We start from the raw sequence: 20,404 nt of genomic DNA on the forward strand, positions 1-20,404 counted from the left end.
AACATCTCTTGTAATTCAGAATAAGAGGGTTTTTTTTGTGGATTTTTTGTTGCCAGCCATTTATAGAACAAAATTTACATACTGTGCTTCAAGAAAGAGTACTATGATGTAATAATACTACTACTACACCGGTGATGATTTGGGATATAAATGAGTAGATGTTACAAAAAATAAATAATAATGAGGGAAGATCAGGACAATAAAAGCAGTGAAATGATGTCAAAGCAAGCAGAAGAGCTAGGATGATTAAGAGTAAGGCGAGATGTCAGAGACTTGTATTTAAAGGAAAAAGATGAGATGAACTTGTAAGTAGGAATGAAATGCAATTTGGCTGCTCTGCGACTCTGTGTTCCCTAGTCCCACAGGGAACGCTGTGAATGACTGAATTCATTGGGCTTGGTTTGTGATAGTTTTGCTTACTAGGGGGAACTTGAAAGACATGGATTCCACATCATTCAGGGAATGCGGATTTCTGTGGGCTCTGTATAAATACGGAGTATCACATGAAAGTGATTTCCAAATGTCTTTGTATTTTAATCTCTATTATGTAGGTAACAATATGAAACAAGGTGGAGAATAATTGATTCGGGTTTATTTACATTTTCAAAAATATGTAAATATTTTTGAAAAGAAATTTTCAAAACCAAACCTGCTCCCCAAAACTAGCAAAAGCTCTTGTGTTTGTTTCTGTGGTCTTTATTATGTATTTTGTATCCTCTCTTTCAGGTGGCCAGTGCTTCTCTTGGGGATGGAACGAACATGGGATGTGTGGTGATGGTACAGAAGCAAATGTTCATGTCCCAAAGCCAGTCAAAGCTCTTGGTTACACAAACCAGATGTTAATTGGATGTGGGGCAGGACACTCCATGGCCCTTTGTCAAACTCCACATTAGACTCAGCACACCTGAAATCATAGCATCATGGATGGGGGTGGACATCTTTGGACTGCATAGCTTGGAAGTGCTGCAAGAGGACTGACCATGATTAACACAGTAGTTGGAAAGTGCAAAAGATTTTTTTTCCTAAGACTAAAAGGCATGAGTATGCATGGAAGACCATAATAGTTTAAAAATTGTTTCATGAGTCCTTTTCACAGAAATTGACTTTCCTTACCCACAGATAGAATGACAATCAATTTGCCTTACTGCAATACTGTTGAAGAAAGAATGACTTTTTCTTGTTCTTCTGAGAAGTCTTTGAGGAAGAAAGCAACTGCTTAATTGCTTATCATTGGTGTATAAATTCAGTCTGAGGAAATGGTCTGAGAAGGTGGAGATATAGGGCCTCCTCTGGTCTTTTATTATTGTATCTTTATGTCATGATGAGCATGTGTTGCACCTGCCAGTTCCTACTGAAGGAAGTTGTGAGCTCCCAGCATCACAGAAAATCCAGTTTGTGTCACAGAAATGCCAGTAAACATTAATAGATACATAGACAAATTTTAAACAGAAGATTAGGACTTAAAAGGCAGCTGGCAAAAGAGGAAGATGAGCCCCTTCTGAACTAGCTATATCTTGATTAAACTGTGAAAGGAACGTTATTTCTGAGGAATTCTCTTCTGTGCCAGACATCAGTTTATTACAGATTTACAGGGATGCAGGTCCGCATAAATTATCATCAACTTGTAAATCAAGTGTGAGATTTCTGAAGCTGCTGCTTAGGGAAGAAGTTCTAAGAGCTCTTGGAAACAATAGAAAAGTTCTTGTCAAAGGGTGTAAGTCAGTTGTAGCTGTTGATCCAACGTAGCTCCTGTGCTTCTAGCTGCCTTTGAATAGGAAGACATCAAAATCTAAACAGGAAGTTTTACAAGTTCTCCAGCCTAAGAGGCAGACCAGACCGCTGCTGATAATTTCATGTTAGTTCTCACATCTGTTTCACAGCCAAGCTATGTTCAGACTGTGCCCACAGTACTTGTTTCAGGTGAGTGCTTAGTGGAGAATTAGGCCTAACACTTGTTGTGGTAGGAGAAATGAAAAAGTATAAATTATCTTCAGATATTAGCTGCCTATGTTGAGCAGAATTTTGGAAGCTACTTAAACTGCTTTCCGTACAAATACAGTGGATGCTGTTGAACTGGATGTTTACCACCCACGATAGTTACATTTACTGTGGTATTTGATGTATTTCAAGCTCTAAATATAGAGCGTACTACTGTCTGGTAAGTGCACCTTTTAATGAGACCTGCTGTTGCTAAAGAGTGGTTTAATTTTTAAAGCAGGCTTGCCAAGGAAGAAGCCTTATAGACTTACCAAAATACTCAGAGAAGGGCTCTTAGCAAATAGGATGGGAAGACTAATGATGTATCAGCTTATATGTGAGGCGGGGAGGGGGGGTGGGAATTAAGGTGGTGATATGGGCTGTAAGGGTTTTCCCCCCTTGAGTTTACAGCACTTATAGTTCAAGGCTAAATTTTCAAAGACGTTTTCTTTTTCTACTCAATGGATGAGTTTGAACTTGAACTGAATCTGAAGCTGATTATAACAACTATATTACAGATGCTGAAAGAATCTGTAGGAATAATTAAATGGGTCCTCTGCAAAAAGTACAGACCTGAGACTTCTTGTTTGGTTTGGTTTGTTGTGGTTGGTTTTTGTTTTTTTTTAATCCATGGGTTGATTATGGTTCTTCGTGGCAGTACGCTATTCCAGGCTGTGACCTCTTGCATGTTCTACTTGTCTAAGTTGCTATTTATTGACTCTCTTCAATACCATTTTCTAGATACCACAGCCTATCACGTGCACTGAATAGTTTCTCACGGCTTTTTTGGCAGTTCTGCCTGATGTTTCTACCTTTGTTTTCCTCCAAATTCTGTGTACCAAATAAACATGTTACATTGTTTCAGTAATCATACACACTTAAGTAATTCTGTTCCTTGATTAATCACATCTAGTATGTGTTTCTTGATGATTCACATCTAGTATGTGGGCTGTGTAACATAGGGGTTATTGTACTGAGCTTATTTTGTCTGTGTATGCTGTTGCTGCAGTTCATTTCAGAGTAATCCAACAAATAATGTAATGAATAAATGTGACTTGGTTATTTGAAATGTTGTTCACTTTTTCACATCTGTAACACAAACACCCTTTTGGCAACTCAAAGAATGATTTGGGGTGATAAGAAGGAAAGGAGTACTTTGGTTTGTTCTGGTCCTGATCTCATGTTTCATATCTGCATCTGATCTTCATCCTTGAAAGAGTGAGAACTGCATTTTCTGTCCTTTGTCTTGCCTATATAGATTGAAAACTTTGGGAAGTGATGACTTATCTTGAGAGCCTGACATTACTAATTGCTTTGTCATCGCTCAGGTCTTCTAGATGTTGCCGTAGTATGAGGAGTGAATAGTAATTCATTGTAGATGGTACATGGTTGAATGTCAAAAACAAGTTGTTGCTCATTCATTTGGAAATGAATGCCCTGTTTTGTATGTCAGTGTGCTTTGTTTGCAGAATAAAACATTGTACAAAATCAGCAAAGGCTTTCTACTGTATGGAAGGGAGCACACAGTGAAAAAACCCTCCTAATCGAGTGAAGAAGACCCCTTCCTTGCTGTTGTCCAGAGCGCAGTGGTTGTTGCCTGTTGGTGTCCTGATGGAGAAGGGCAGTCTCTGCAAGGCAAAATGCAGAGCCAGTGTGCTATGCCCAATGCTTCTGCAGTGCATGCAGACAGACTTCTTTATGCAGGTCTTCAGTGCTAAAGAAAGCAAGCCTTTTACGTAAGCACATTCAGATGCAAATAAACTGACAAGGTTTGTAATGTGTAACACTGGCACAAGGTAGGCAAGTGTCTGTGCAGCTGCTTTCCCCTCCTGTTTTCTGAAAATAAGCAAACCTGTCAATGAGCTGACATTCATGAAGGGGAAAAGGTGAGCTTAATATCACAGCTTTACTGGAGAACAATTTGTGAACTGTTGATCCTTCAGTCCAGAGAGCTTTCAGGCTCTTGGGTGGAGGGGGAGAAGGAAGCTGTCGTGTGTATGTCCGTTGTTTGAGGCCCTAGGAGATCTGCAGTTGTTACTCATGCAACCTCTGTGTGCACCTGTGCAAGACACTCCTGTTGCGTTTTAAAGAATGTTGGTAGGAAGATGTATGCCTTGTGTCAGAAGTTTGTCTCTTGGAGGATTTGTTTAGGCCACTTGGCAGTCACTGATATTATTTGACTTAGTTTAGCATTCCTGAGTGACTTGATGCTTTTCTGCGTATAATGTCGGACCCTGTATTTGAAGAGTGTTCGTTTGAAGGAAAACTTCAGTCCTGCCTTTCTTCCCATTTGCCCAGTCACCACGTCTTATATGACACTGGCTTCCCTCCCTTGTCTGCATGTTGTCAGTCCTGTTGGTGACTGACTAGTTCCTGCCATCTTCAACTGCCATAAAGGTCACTTGTGCATGAGTGACAAGAGGTTTTGTCTGGCTACGTGGTCAACACAGAGAAATTGAGGGAGAGGGGAAGAATGTAATTTGATTTTGGTTTATATGACGTTTTTTGATTTGTAAGACTTAAGGATGGAAAACAGACAAAGGGGATCACTTTGAATGTATGGGAGAAAGGTGACCACTGAAAAATACTTAAATGAATGGCAGTAGAGAGCCTTACACAGTCAGTTCAGACCTAGGGGAAAAGGAGGACAGAGGGGGAAGACAGATTCAAGGTACAGGTCCTGAAGACTGAAAAGTCACACAGGGATAGCAGCATTCCAACCTGCTGGTGTGGTGGGAGTGAGATGACAGACAAGCTATTCCATTTCTTGGATGTTATTGTTCCCCGTTTTCCACGGTTTATTAATAATATGAATTATTGACCTGCAATGGGTTTTCTTTTTCACTCATAGTACGTCTTGAAAATTCCAGTTGTCTGCAGTTGCAAAGGCAACATCTGTCCTTGCCTTCCAGTCTTCAGATCAGGCCTGTGACCTAGTTCAGCACTTATTCAAATACTCACTATTTTTTTTCCATTGAATTCCATGAACTCTGGATCTGATTTAAATGACTTAAGTAATTTTGGGACTTCCACTTTTCCCCTGTATTAGAAATGAAGATGATGACAGATCTTTGTCACTGAAATTGCGATGTTATGTTTTCACCAGAAGTCTCTTGTATTCTCTTTAACAATTTTGCTATTTTTACAGCATTTGGCAAGTCTTGTGCTTTTTCTTTTAGCTAGATATTTTGTTAAAAAAGGCTCCAGAATTTTTCATCAGTATTTGAGTCATGCTTGTGGTATTTACTACCAGCTTATAGTTCAGAGCAGCTGAAAATTCTGTAAGGGGAGAAGAAAATACTGAAGTGGAAAATGTAAGTCCCAAAGGCTGAGAATGGATGCAATCTGTGGTAGAGAATCACCTTGTGTGGTTTTGATTGCACTTAAAAACGTGCACAGTAGAATAGTGTAGCTTACACTGAATGTGCCGAAAACTCTAGCTGACACAAAAATGAACATTTGAACTTTTGACTTACCAATATCTTGATTTACGTGCAAAAAAAAGAGGTAGTACATGCTTTGTTCTTTTAGCTTTTGTGCTGTGCTTAGTTCCTGATAAATGCAGGTCTTAGATGTTTTGCTCCATGTTAGAAAGAATGATTTAATTGAATTAAAATGCTTTGGTTGTATGGAAATGACTGCCTGTTGGACAAATGTCCTAAAAAATAACTGTTAAGGGAGGTGTTTACCATACGTGCCTTTGAAGTTAATTTGGAGAAACTGCGTGTGTAAAGCCACTGTTATTTTGTAACCCACTCAGGCTTTGAAGGGACTGAAGTATGGCATGTTCTTTAGCTGTTTGTGCAATTCGTTGATTCTTCCATCAGTTGTCTCTGCATTCACATGTTTTTAATGCAGGGGCAGTTTTTACTTATCAATGCCTCTGTAGAACATGGAGAGTATGTGACTGAAAATATTCACAAATGACTATGGTCTCTGTATTTCAGTCATGACTGGGATGAACTACCTGTCATCTTGTGGGAGAGTGAGGAAGCATAAATTTGGAGTACTGGGAGAACACATTTTTCCGTTTGATTGTAAGCAAAAGCAACAAAGTAATTATTCCTAAATAAAAGCTTACTGTGAGAAAATTCAGAGATGACATTTATTTTTCAGAACTTTCTCAGGCATTTTTATTTTCTGACATGTCAGATTTCTATGCATTTTCAGATGAGCCTTTGCAGGTTGCAAGGAAGTGGAGTCTGAGTGCAATTCTTGGGTTGGCTAGCCTCTCAACTACTTTTAATCTTTCTTATCTATTTCTAGGCTGCTCTGCCTATGGGCCGCCTTGTTATTCAGATACAATGCAGTCTTGGGGGAGTTCTGTCTACAGGGTTTGGGATCAAGACTTTCAGTGGAAATTGCAGAATTTCAATTCAATATGATTCCAGTACCCACCTCCACCCCCATCGTTATAATCTTTTAAGTGTGTGTGAGCACTTTGCTATAAGACTCTGCATTTTTGCATTTTTTAATATTTAGAAGTGGGGCCAAGCATTGGGAGATTTTTAAGATTCTGACATGATTTTAGTTTTTTGCTGCAAACATCAAATGAATTTAGCTTTTGTTTTGTTTTTACTGATTTTAATGCATGAAGACATGTGGTACTTAAATTCAGGCAGCATAGTTGCCAATCAGTAATGAAGATGCTCTGTCATTTTAACTGTGTGGGTGCTTAATCATTTCCCATAATATTCCTTTGCTTTAAAGTACAAAATAAAAGGGATTCCTACAGAGGCATTGTGCTCCTCTGCAGACAAGGAAACATGGCATCTTTTAAATAATGTAGAAACGCTTCTTTCCTCTGGTACCTTAATTCTGAGTAGATAGATTATAATAACTATTCCTACTTAAATACTGCTTTTCCTCCTTTGACCTCACAATGCTTTAAAAAGGGGATAATGTCACAGAAACAGAAGCTGAGACAAAACACTGAAATGCCTCGACCAAGGCAACCCAGCACATCCAGATCAGAGCCAAGAATAGAATTCCCATCTCCCGAGTCCCAGGCCAAGGCTCTACCTTCTAGGCTAGTGGTCCTTGATTTTTTTTATTTTTTTTTTTTTAGTAAGCCTCACTCTACTACTTTACCTCCCTCCTTACTCCTCTTTCTCCCTCACCACTGATTGCTGTTTCCTCATATGCTCCCCTCCATCCTACCTGCATAATTCATTTTCCAGACTCATCCTGTGTCCTCATTTCCCGCCTGGTGTGCTACTGGTGCCTCTTCTCCAGTCACCCGCTTGCATCACCACCACTACCACCACAAAGCATGGCTCCTGCTGAGCTTCTTTGCTTGGGCTCAAGCCACATGTGTCCTTTCCATGCTGGTGTGACTCACGGGCAGCAGCCTCTGCTTAGGCTGTTTTGTCCCTGCTAAGCCCTTTGGGTCAAGAAGCTGTGCAGGTACCTTAGAATGATATCTCAGTTAACACAAATGCACTGCTTTGCCTTTTGCTGACTAAGGAATCTCTAACCTGTGCTCCACGTGCAGTAGAGAAACCAATGGAAGCCTTGGAGCATGTGCTTTTAATCTTTGGTACCTGGAGATGTTTGGACCTATATCTTGCATAAAGTTTTTTAAATGCTCAGTTGACTGCTGGGGGTTGAAAACTTGGCTTTGTCAGCCTGAACCAGGAAACATATCTTTCCATTGGGGGCAGATGAATGTGCTTAGTTTTAAAGCGTGTGCTTTTCAGGTAAGGAAAGAAAGTCAAGAGATGCAGTTCTGGATCCATTTTTAACTTGAAGTTCAATTAGAATTCAAATATTGTTCTTGATTGCAAATAAGCATTTATATTCCCCTAAGAGAGAAATGTAGCACCTACAGTCCTAGGTGAATGCAGAGGCTTTGGGACTTCTGAACAGACAGGTATTTTATGCCAAACTGACTTAAAAATAACCTGCATGATTTAAGCATATTTTCATAAAGCAAAGTTAGTTTGTGTGTGAGCTCAGAGAGTTAAGTTGCTTCCAGGATATGTATGGAAAGCAGATAGGTAGGCTGCCTAGTTTTGAAACTATGAAAAGGATATGTGAAGTAGCATGGTAATAACTGCACTTGTTTTTTCTTCAGGGTATCTTTTTTTTCTGAGCACTGTCCTCTGTTCCTTTCTGAATGCCCTTGTCTTAGCCCTGCTTGCTCTCTTCTGTACTTCAGTCTGCTCATTTGTCCTGGCAGCCATTTGTTTCAGTGATGTATTTTCTTTTTGGCCCTGAAACTTTAAGGAGAGAGAAGGCAATTTATGTGAAAAATCACTTTATCCAGATTAATGACTGCTGCGCTTGACTGTTATCACAGCGTTATTAGCTAGAATTTTTTGCTGGAGTGAGAGAACAGAAACCACTGCTCGGATCCTTGCTGTCTGAAATTGTAGTTGTGGAGACACATCAGGTTGGTCCAGAAAAAAACAAGTACGTCAGAGGAAAAGCTATATATGTAGAAGGTGTGGTTGAGATGTGCTTTTAATGTTAGGAAGTAATAACTAATTGTCAGTGGGTTCAGATGAAGAACCAGCATTGGGTCATGTAGCTTGGGGTCCGTTGCCAAAAGCTGAGTTTGCAGAGGAAGAAACCTGGATGTTCATTTCCAGCAGGAAACGAGCAGAGTATAACTGAACTACAGAATGTGCTCTTACGATGGTGTGAAGTCAGAAGTAGTTGGTGGCATTACTGCAAGCCTGAGGTCAGAATCTAGCCACATGTATGGCTTTAATGCTTTAATCAAGATAACAGACCTCCTGTCATGGGAGTGGGCAGGCTTGAAGGAATTAATGTTTTAATCATAATAGCCGTGTGAAAGCTCCTTAAAGATAAGTCAGCTGGTGTGATGTGGTAAATTTCTGTTAGGATTCAGTGTCAGGATTTGGTGCAACAGCTCCTGAAATTCTCCAATTGTTTCCCTCTTTCCCTGTGTTCTCAGAGGTGCCACTGTTGTGCGAGGGGAGCTCTGGGGTCAAACAGACCTTAAGCTTTAGAGCATCTCCTGAAGGGTGGTGGATGGGAAGCACTGTCCTGCTTCTGAAATGTTTATAGAAGTCACCCTAAACACATGGTTACCTCAAACCAGAATAAGCTGAGAGGAGTACCTAAATGAAAATGGGTCTGGTAGATGTAAAAGAAGCACAGAATGACAATTGCCTTAGGGCATGTGTACCCAAACGGTTAGCTAAGGCTCATATATATGCAAAATGCAGTGGCAGGGGAAGACCTATGTGGGATATACAGGGCTAAACTGTGAGTGTTCCTTATGGTAATGGAGAGTTTGAGCAGTCTTCGCGCTGGGCAAGTGAGTTAGTGTTAAATAAAAAATGGGGTGGATAAATCTACTTTTGCATTCATAATGCATTATAAGAGAAAAACATTAGGCAATTTTTGGATCCTGGATTAACCTGAATCTTACCTCTGGAGGTAAGAGATTGCCCATTTATCAGCTGAGAATCATAGCATAGAAATAGTGGGAGAAAAATAGTTCTTGTGTGAGTGGATAGTCAACTGAGGTAGAAATCAAATACGTAATGCTACATCAGGGACTACAAAGGGGTTTTCTAATTACATACAAATTCAGATTATCAGCCTTTCCTCTATTCCTAAAACAAAGCTTGAGGTCCTCCGTGATTTTCCTTTTGGAGTAGAGTTCTGTGAAGACAAGGTCCAGAGGCAGTGGTTTGTTTTTTGTTTTTTACAGTTTAGCACTTACCGGAGCCCTGAGTGTTTCTTCTGCTTTTGGGGTTTAATTTCTACTTCCTCCAGACCATAGGGATACCATTCCTTTACATTTCCACTCTTATCAGCAGTCACAGATGCCATAGCTTGCCTAGAAGGTTGTCAGCTCTTTCGAAGTTCCTCCCACGAGGATGAAGGTCTATCCTTCCTTATAGAAGTACTTTACCAAAAACGCTTCCGCAACTAGAATGCTGTTGACACATAGTCCATAGTTGTAACTTGCAGCATCTAAAATCAAATTTAATTCCATTGTGTTTCTTGGTTCTTACTGTTGCATGTTTTGTGTGGAAAATAAGGTGCAATTTGGACACCTGGATTTCTTTCAGTTTCGTATCAGGCCGACTGCTGTGGCTCAGTGAAGAACAAGTGAAGGACGGGGCCCAAAGAAGTAAGAAAAACTGAATTCATTTAATCAGCTAAAAAGACAAACTTTTATTATTTTTCGGGAGGGAAAAGGAAGATACCTAGATAATTAGAGGGTTTTTAGTCTTCCCTCGTAAAATTACTAATGGTGTGAATTCTTCAGACATCAGTTGTATCAAGTGTTTGCAGGCTTCATTTATTATCTACTAACCAAAATTAGCATTGTAGAACCAAAGCAATACCAAGCTTTTCTCCTACATTTCTGTTGAGAACACTGTATTTATTCAAGATTTTAGAAGCAAGTCTCTGGAAACCCCTGATTGCTTCAGAAAAGGATTCCCCTTTACACTATACAGCAGGCACTGAAACCATGATACAAAATTTATTTCATGCTAGAATTGTTTTGCATAACATTTTGCATGCATTTTACTCAGTACTAAATTGCATACAATGCTGTTGTCTTGTTTCTTAAACTTTGAGACCATTTATACTTGAGTATTTTCCTGATTTTTGTACTATAAGTCCCAGTTTTAAAATAACACCTCTTTGTTTAAAATTCATACTGATTACTTAATATGAACAATTTATGAAGGGTTTTTACGTTGGATCTATACATCAATAAAATACAACATAACCAGAGCTGGAAAATTAACCAGCTGTTACTGTCAGGTCCGAAGGAAGGTCCCATGTGTCACAAGCATGCCAACAAAAACAGACAGGAAAAAGTTTTTCTTATTTTTATACACTTCTAGCTGGATTAAAAGTTCTTGATTTCCATGTCGGTGTGATGAACTGTGAAGGCGTGGTCAATATGACCGATGACTGCCTGATTGCACTTTTTAAAACCATTACTCTGTATCTTGTATACAAAAAGAAGCGATCCATAGCAAAGAAATGTACAGTTTTATAATGTTTTACATTTTGGCTACAACAATGTATGTAAAAGTAAAGAGCTTTGAAAGAAAATATATAACTTTGCTTTTTTTTTTTTCCTCCTTAATCATACATTTGCAGTGTTTCTTGTTGGTTTTTTTGTTGTTGTTTTTTTGTTTTTTAATTTTTGTCTTCATGCAATTCATGCTATGGAACAAAAAAATAGATTAAAAAAAAAATCTTCTACAGTTTTGTTACATTTTGGCCGTAGAAAAAGCCTGCATCTCTAGTACAACTCCAAAACCACGAAGAATCATCCATAAAACCTGCATGGAGCGAGTTAACTTTGTCCAAATGAGAAGGTCTTCTATGCCTGCACAGTTCCACACAGATGTTTATTAGCCATCAATGTTCATCTCCATCTTGCCTTGTCAGGTCACTCTGACTGCCTCTGTTGGCATATATTTAGCAATGACTGGACTTTCTTTGCAAAGATCTGCATGTAAAGAATAGAATCAGTACTTGAGCTTCTTCCCTGCGCTTCTCACATCAAGCTTGGCATCTTAGTTTTAAAGGAAGGAGGAAAAGGTGAAATAGCTACATGCAGAGGCAGCCATATTCTTCTTCAACAGGATTTTTTTTTCCCATGCAGTCAGCCAGACTGAGACCTCTCTACAGTGTGTCTGAGTATTGCTTTCAGCTTAAAATAGGTGCCCATGCAAAGTTTCATCCTACTGTGCTTGTTTGCTCAAACTCCTGCAGGGTTCCTATGGCTCAAAAATATCCTGAGAAAAGCAAAATCTTCCATCGTTGGCATGTTTCAGCATTGACTAAATGCCTAACCCATTCCATACAGAGCCAGTAGATCCACCATCAGCCAAAATAAGCATATGCTAGCAGGATGCACCAGGAAGGAAACTAGCTGGTGCATCTACCCTTCATCCTAGGTACTGATACCATGCAGCATGTATGGCCCACCAGTACTATGTAAATGCCTGCCTATTGTCATCTGAGTGCTATTTTGGAGTGTTGTCACCTAGCATCAATAGTAACACCGTTCCCAGCAGGTGCTACTGTGAGACATTGCATCTTCAGACTTAGTCACCTGGATTATATGCAACATAGCATAGGCTAATTGAAAATAAAGCTTTTTAGACCATTCTCTGCTACTGATCCATGCTACAAAATAGATGGGATGGGAGACCAAGAACGTCTCACTGGACTAGGAGAGCTGTAGGGCGCAGACACTGAGGATAATCCTATCGCTTTTCCACTTATGCCAGCTATGCTGTTAAGGCTCCGTGACATTTCGTAACCTTCATTTAAAAGAAAAATGCAAAGTACAGCATTGGATCAATGACAGAATGGACTAAGAATGAGGTCAACATTGTAGCCAGTTCATTAGCATCTGCATGCACAGACATGCCGAGAGTAGTATCACTTGCAACATGACTCAGAAGGCCATTGAAGTACAGAACAAGTTTTAAAAAAATAAATATATATTTATGTAAATAAAAAATCATTGTTTCTCAAGGATGGTCAGGCTATGTAATTGATCCTAAAGGCAGCAAGATGGTTGTACCCTAAAAAAAAAAAAAAGTCAGTGGGAGGGTTTTTCTATGTCTCTGTCACACACTCAGGCATACCTCTCCCTTCCACTTCATGCATTTGACCTCAGGCAAAACTGTTATCTTTGGGGGCAGGAGGGGGAAAAGGCAGCAGAATCCATGGAATTTATTGTGTTGCTATAGAGATACTACTCCTTTGTTCTCAGCATTAAAAGAAAAAAAAAAAAACCAACAACAAAACAAGAAAACCCAAATAACCAAAATTGCATGCATTGTTTCCCTCCCTCCCTCCCACGCATCTTTTTCAGACATGCACGTAGACAGCTTAGCGAGTGTACAAAGAGTTGCACAAACTATGGATGAAATTCTGTTGGAACAACAATTAAGATGCTCTCAACGTGTTTCAAACAGGCCAACAATATGCTGACATATATTACTCTTTAGCCAACCAGCCTCTGTTTCATTCAGTAATGAGAGGCGGTTGCAGTGCATCGTGAAAACCATACATTCCTCATCCCAAAGGATGTGCCATTTGGAGTGTTCCCCTGATCCACTGGAACCACCCAAACTCGCCCAGGCTGAATGAACACGGCCAATGCTTATCCAATACAGAATCAAGTAAAACACTTTGCTACAAAGGTAAATTTTAAAGGATATACTTTCATATGAAAGTCTTGTGGTCCAACTATATCTTTGTTGATGATAAGCTTTAAACTTATAAATACATACACTATCTATAACTGGCATTTACTATAACTATTGCCCATCATACAATGGCACATGGGAATTCTATTCTCCATACTCAGTGTATGGTTACATCATACAATCTTCGCATTTTTAAAATATTGACTATATCATATACTATATACAGTACACCAGTGATAAACACTGATTTGAAGAGAGATTTCTTTTCCAATTTTCCCATTCCATATCAACTTTGATGCATATACATGTAATTCATTTTGCTTTGTATGGTTTCCTCATGTTAAATTACTTAAACAAAACAGCCTATTTTAAGAAGGGAAGGTTTTTTTCATTTTACTTCTGTTGCTAAATAAATTATTCTGACCATTAGCAAACTAAAATGCAGTTACTTCTGAGAGATCTGTAGCTGTCAAAAGTTTGAGAAACTAACTAGTCATGATTTATTTATGAAAATGATTTTAGATGGATTATTTTCCAGTTACAAGACACCTGTGCTAACAGATGTTCTTGTATGCCTTGCTTTCTCTGTTGAACTAAACAGCTATGAATATCCAAATAATTTGTTTTAATGTTCTGTTAAGGTATCTGAATACTCATTTCATATTTCTTGAGGATGTTTTGCTTTTGTGTTTTAATTTTTTTGTCTGCCACCTCCAAGTCTGTGCTCCTCAGAGTCTGGTAAGATCTGTGAGCTTTCCAAGTGGCAAACCTTCATTGCTACGAAATGTTAATTGGCCTCTCCTTGGAGGATGAAGTAGTTTAAAGACATTGTAGAGCATCCTCCACTAAAGTTTACTGCACCAGCTGGGGTGGAAGGCTTGACTGCCTAGCATAGCTGCATGGGGTAGTTACAGCTCCTCAGGCTTTTCTTTCTGAAAGAAATAGGTTAGAAACTCCAAATGCAGACATCAGGTGGTGGTTTCCAGCCCAAACGTGCATCCCTACAGCAAGCGCACTATTGCGTGCTACAGCTGACTTTCTCTTATTTATTTAAAACGGTTGCTAACTACATGGTTACAGGACCCCAGCTACATACCCTTTCTTATTCCTCCATCAGGCGGGCAGGGATATTCCCCGGTTGATAAGAGGAAGCAGGGTCCATATCTCTCCCGAGTGCCAGAGCGGGTAAAGGGCAGGCCCTCATCAGGCGTAATAGCCTGGTCTATGTGGGGACAGTCTTCGTTTGCCAGCGCCGCCTTGGCCACCTCACCATTCAGTTTCGAATCTTCAAACATATAAGCAGAAGGCTATTGAAACACTATGCACTGTTTATTAGAGTTCCAGCTGCAAATTAAGGGTTCACAGCTAAAGAGTTCTATAGCGACACTGTAAAAGGTAGCACATCTGTCCTAGACACTGCGTTCATGTGCACTGCACCAAAACAAAATAAAATAAAGTCTGTTAAGTGGGAGGAGAAACAAAACGTGATCATGTTAGGTGTAACAGCAGCCACCTGTACTTCCACACAGAGGGGCAGTTTCAGAAACGGGTGTACATTGGTTCCTAGTCCTGCGAGCAGAAGACTGCAGTTAGAAATCAGATTATGTTTTTGCATGACATCGGATGGTGCATGAATGACCTGTTTGTCATGAAGCCTACTGTCGCTCAGAGCTTTGGAGAGGCAGTGGACTGTGAGTTGTGTTTTAGTATTTGAGTATATTCTGTTTGTGCTGATTTATACCTGTGTGCAATATTACTGAGGGGAAAATTCCTGCTTTTCCCCTCCCCAAAATTTACCCAGATTGTTTTATAGCATTTCCAGTATGAGTCGTGCAGAATGGCTGTACACATTTTAGACACACAGAGCACATTACGTATGAAAATATGACAGCAAAATGTGGATTTTTAAAAAAAGCGATCCATTTTCTGATGTTCTCTGAAACACATACAGTATTTGCAATGCCAGCACAGGACGCTACATATAGAAAACACTACAGCAGGCCGTGAATTTGGAAAGTAGACAGAGTAAAATTTACTCTCAGCTGAAAATAATGAAAATAGGTTTTCAGATTTGCCCAGTTTGCCCCACACATTCCCATGAGGATAGACTGAGAATAGCATGTTTTCTCTGTGTGACTTGTTTTATATTTATAAAACAATTTAAAGTGCTATTTAGTGTAGGATTTATTTTAGGGTTTTAAAGTGCGAATTCACGTATTGAGAATATACTCGAAATATGGCACGGCTCAATATGAAGAAGCTGAGTATTTTGGTTGAAAGGAGGAAAAAACAGTCAAAATGTGCTTTCTGAAGTTTCACAAATACTGAGATATGTTAACTGAGTGGTACTGGCAGCATCCTACACCTCGGTTGCACAATGCTTATTACCTAGACACTGTAAGGCAACGGATGGTCCTGCAAGTCTCTAAGGAAAGACAGACTCAACGGATAGACTTCATTTCAGTGCATCTTCCAGATTCGCGTGTTAACTTGTTCTGAACGCCACGTGATACTGTAATTTACTTTTCAATGGTTTTGAAGCCAAGTAATAAAACAAGCCCAAAAGAAAAAATATGTTAGGTAGGGTTTGGAGATGTGATTCTCATCCTCTGGTTTCAGATGGACAATGTAGATGAGTACTGGGCAAAAGCCTTTTCAAGTTTTATTTGTTACTTTGCACACACACACACACACACAGAGATGTATATGACATATACTGTGCATCTATTCATGCACCAGTAGTTGCATTCTATGCCTTCTATGCCTTTACTTCTCTGTTATTTATGTGTCACTGGTTTGTCACACCATAAACAGTCTTTTCTGCAGATCTCACCTCTGCCTCCTTTCATTTCCATGCAGTAGCAGCCAATTATTTTCCCAAAGAGGGAGACAGTAATATTTTGTTTTAAAATAATTAGGTCTTTCAATACATTTTAAAAAATGGCAAAAGCTATAGATGCATTTTAATACTTGTAATCACTAATTTCAATAGGATTCTAAAGTTTTAAGGTTTCAGAGTTGCAATTCCTTTCTGTTCACAATACTTACTGCTATTTAATTCCACTCTTTGCACAAAAACCTGGCACAGCTGCCATAGTAACTGTGACATTGCAGGTACTGAGCTAAAAATCACTTAACTGTATCTGGGAAGAGCTGCTGCTGTCTTCATGGGGATGAGCAAAGAACTGAGCTTCTTTATAAGCCTCTACTACTACAATCTGATGACTCTAATCCTGAAATGAGGGAGGCAGCTGTGTCAGCAGAGCTCTGCATTGACAGCTCTGAGACTCCCACTGCTACACCTGAGCCTGGGTTTGCAAACTAAATTGTTAGTGATGGAGAGGGCACTGGTCCATTTCTGGAGCTCAAAACACCACTGAGCACAGTGGTTGTGCATGGGTCAGGCTGCTTACTGGTAACAGCCATTGATCCTTTTGGAAACAGCTTGCAGGCTCTGTTGTGCTTGAATGACGAGAAAATTGACCTTCTTGAAATTAATGTCTGAAATTGCATTATATATCCCTAGCAACTTGAGCTGGAACTTGCTCTCACAGCCTTCTCAGGCTCCCTTAGCACTGATGAATTTTTCTCTATACTTGTTGAAAATCCACAACCTTGTTATTTTATTTCTATTTGATAGGAAGATAACAGATTAGCTGGAGATGTGGACAAATCACTGAACTGTCCTACTAATGTTCCTTGAATATTCCATGTGTGGGCTGTGCCTTAGGGATCCCATTCTGGATAGCAATGCTAATCCACAATGACAGTTTTGCTAAGTATTTAGGAAGCAGAGAAATTAGCAGCACAGAAGACTGCATCTATTGCTGGTGTGTATAAGTGTTAAGTAGGCTAGCTGTGTTACAAACCACTGTCTGCAGCACCTAATTCTCTGAAGGCAGGACTCGACAATCACATGATATCTGATATGTAATTACTCTGTCATGGGAATAAAGAAAACATCACTGGCATCATCAGCCCACAGTCAGAAGTTCCCATTGTTTTCATTAGCAGATCTACACGTGGAATCATTTCGGGAATGAGGTCTAAAGATGGAATGAAATGATGTTATTTTAGGTTGAGTTCTCAAGTCTCATGTTTGCTTTTTCCAAGACTGACCTTGTGTTTGACAGCACTCCAGATAGAGCAAAACTACTGAAACCATTACTGTGTGGTAACTACCAGTCTAGTTATACCAATTACAACTACTTCTAGGTGCTTATAACTTCCAAAGCTTGATTCTGGCCTACCAAATTCCCATGAGTCTTTCCATCCCTGCTAAAAGAATCTGAATTAGGCTTGCACAGCATTTTTTTGTTCTTTAAGTTCTGTTTCATGCAGAAAAGTCAATGTTATCATCTGTTTTGCAGATGGGTAAACACTACCATGCAGTGAAGTGACCTGCCCACTGCTATGTAAGAAGTTATTTACAACAAAATCTTCTGACTCTCAGCTTGGCAAATTATCTCCAAAATTGTCATATCTGTGAACACCTAGTTAACAACACCAGCTTTAAACATTCCTCTGCAGAGATTTGACTGAGAGGCTAAAGAAAGTATTCAGCAGGTCTCCCGGGTGAGTAGTTTGTTTCACAGCTACCTCTTCTTTGTGGTTTCTGCTTTCTTTTTTCCCCCATCTCATCTATCTACATTTGCAGAAAAGTACAATTAAAATGCCTTGGGTGTTTCCAAGCAAACACTAAATTTCAATATGGGGAGGAGGGATTCTGAAGAAAAAAAAAAAAAAAAGGCTTAGGAGGACTGCTGGATTTTGTGTTAGTATATTCTGCTTATTGTGGAGAAACACAGTAGAGACTGCCCATGTACTTGCTGCATGGCTCATCTCTTTTGTCATAGCAAATGGTTGCACACTGTCATAGTGACTTACCCAATGCTGCTAGTTTTGATTATATGGTGGTCTGACCCTGAATATCCACCTATTCGAACTGCACCTTAAGTTCAGAGTATCAGTGGACATAATTCCTGATATATGCATTGACCTCAGTCTATGCTTGGAAATGTACAGAAGTGGTTCCTATACTGGGGAAGTCACCCCAGTCCTCTTCCCTTAGGCAAACACTGCCTTTCTCCAGCAGCGTCCAAGAAACAACTGGTCTACCCTTCTTACCTTGGACGTCTTTAGAAATTGTGTGTGGGTCAGGGGTGGTCCCAACCCACACTGCTTCCTCTTAGGGTTTTAGCTGTCCCCCCTCCTTTGTCTCCCATGTGTCTAAAGAGCTGTGAAGTGGTCACTTGCCCCAAAGACTGGATGAGTTGAAAGGCACTCTCAGGGTGGACCATTTTCAGTCCTTATGGGATTGGAAAGCCAATGCCTTTTCCAGTCCTTATAGGAACTTCTGTAAGTCGTAACCACTTTGGCTGAAACAGGGCTGAGAAAAACTCCACAACTGATAGCATGGTATCCATGCATATTTACCCAGGAGTCAATATCTGGCTTCATGAACCATGCCAGATTCTTTGACATTGTGCTAAAGAAGATGGGGTCTTCTCAGCCCTAGATCACAAACACAGCAATTAAGAGACATAGTGCTGTTCCCTTTGGTCACAACTAGGTCACTGGCAATCTCTTCCAGGAGAACACAGACTCTCTTCCCCTTTGCTACCCTTGTTTAAGGATTAAAGGAGACAAGGACCCAGCTTGAGTACCTACAACTTCCTTGAGTAGCCATGTGCCATTCCACAAAGGTTCAAGGGAATTCAGGGTTCTGCAGCCCTGTTACAAGGGTAGGGGTTGACACGGAAGAAGGAGGTAGGAGCAGTTGAATGCAAAACAGGGCCAGAACTGAGAACGGAAATTGCTTGAAAGATGAGCTCTAGAACAAGTTCTGTGCATTTCTGACGTATAAACTATTTTCTGAAATGTTGATTTCTACACCAAAGTAGAACTTCCATTTTTATTTTGCAAGAACATACAGGATATTGGTCTGAAGTTGCAGAGAAACTTCTTGTACTTCTCTTTGTAGCTTTTGTTATTATTTGGGATAATTTTGATTCATTGGTACATCTAACAGTTAACAGTTGGACTTGATGATCTTAATGTTCTTTTCCAACCTAAATGATTCTATGAAGGTATTCCTACTGGGGAAACCTTGTCCGACTAAAGTTGCATTCCACATCACCACCCCCTGTACACCCAAAAATTAATTTACAGCTTGTCTAGATCTTGACTGCTCTTATAGTCCTGATCCCAAACCTGGATTGCCATTGTTATGGTCTGTGGGTAGTCCCAATCCTGACTAATTGAGAATGTTCTTCAGTTCTCATTCAAAGCTTGAGGGTCATTTTCATTTGCTCATTTTAAACCCCTGTTGCTAACCCTAATATGCGCAGTAGATGCCTGAAGTCTCTTCTGAAGAAGGATCTTTGTGAGGTCCCTCACAGCAGAGACCTTTAATCCAACTGGATCCCTGAAGGAAGTAATGGTATGTTGTCTATTGAGTGAATTAAGTACTATTCTATTTTTTCAGTCCTTTTGCACTTGTCTGGTGATGTAAAAGGACTATTAATGTGGCAAACATTAGTTGTCTTATACTGTGCTGGCAACAGGAAACTCTCTTGGTATTTTGGTTTTCCCTGGCTCTTGTGCTATTGACAGAAGGTACAGGAACAGAGGTGGCATGGGCAGGGTGAGGGTGGAGAACAGCTGTGCTTTAGCTTTTCTTAGCTACAAGCCTATTAACTGGAAGTAGGAAGCAGAGCAGCTGTGAGGCTGCTGTAGTTGCTGCAGGAGGACACAATTTCACAGCTGTCTTTATTCTAGAGAAAATGCAAAGATTTTACATTCCTTTTTGCATCTTATTTTTGCAGCATCACTTTTGTCTGGTACTTCTTGTGCTAAGCCAGTGATTGTGATGAAGTTAAGAATATGCATTCAAGTATTCAAACGCATTTACTCTGATTTGTGGAAGGGTTAAGAGCTGCTCATCATCTGAAAATACCCATTCACTTTATATCTCTAGATTTCACTTCCCTAGTGAGCCGTCTAGGGAAGGTGCCCCACTGGACCTGTTGTTCACGAACAGAGAAGGACTTGTGGGTGATGTGATGGAGGCCGTCTTGGGCACAGCAGTCATGAAATGCAAGAGGTTTTGACTCGTGGAGAAGTAAGGTGGGGTGTCAGTAAAACCACTGCTGTGGACTTCCAGAGGGCTGACCTTAGCCTGTTTAAGAGCCGGGTTGACAGAGTCCCTTGGGAAGCAGTCCTGAAGGGCAAGTGAGTCCAGGGAGGCTGGA

At 40.0% G+C, this 20,404-nt stretch overlaps 2 protein-coding genes across 9 annotated transcripts in view; one reads left to right on the plus strand and one right to left on the minus strand.

Annotated features, from left to right (window-relative positions):
* Positions 1-3,465, plus strand: part of SERGEF (secretion regulating guanine nucleotide exchange factor) — a 157,391-nt gene extending 153,926 nt beyond the window's left edge. For 3 of the 5 annotated variants that reach the window (XM_040608277.1, XM_040608278.1, XM_040608280.1), the window contains one exon: positions 727-3,465. In XM_040608277.1, coding sequence (XP_040464211.1) covers positions 727-893 — 167 coding nt within the window. In that variant the 3' untranslated portion in view covers positions 894-3,465. The remainder of the gene's footprint in view (positions 1-726) is intronic. The other 2 variants (XM_040608281.1, XM_040608279.1) reach the window with 2 other exon arrangements.
* The window catches only part of KCNC1 (potassium voltage-gated channel subfamily C member 1), a 130,242-nt gene that overhangs the window by 7,782 nt on the left and 102,056 nt on the right, over positions 1-20,404 (minus strand). The window contains exons 3-4 of one of the 4 annotated variants that reach the window (XM_040608273.1): positions 14,248-14,436; positions 2,590-11,434 (exon numbers count right to left, since the gene is read on the minus strand). In XM_040608273.1, coding sequence (XP_040464207.1) covers positions 11,370-11,434; positions 14,248-14,436 — 254 coding nt within the window. In that variant the 3' untranslated portion in view covers positions 2,590-11,369. Of the gene's footprint in view, positions 1-2,589; positions 12,255-14,247; positions 14,437-20,404 lie in introns of those variants that run through there. The other 3 variants (XM_040608272.1, XM_040608275.1, XM_040608274.1) reach the window with 3 other exon arrangements.

Source organism: Falco naumanni, chromosome 10 (genome assembly GCF_017639655.2).
Source record: "Falco naumanni isolate bFalNau1 chromosome 10, bFalNau1.pat, whole genome shotgun sequence".
Classification (NCBI taxonomy): Eukaryota; Metazoa; Chordata; class Aves; order Falconiformes; family Falconidae; genus Falco; species Falco naumanni.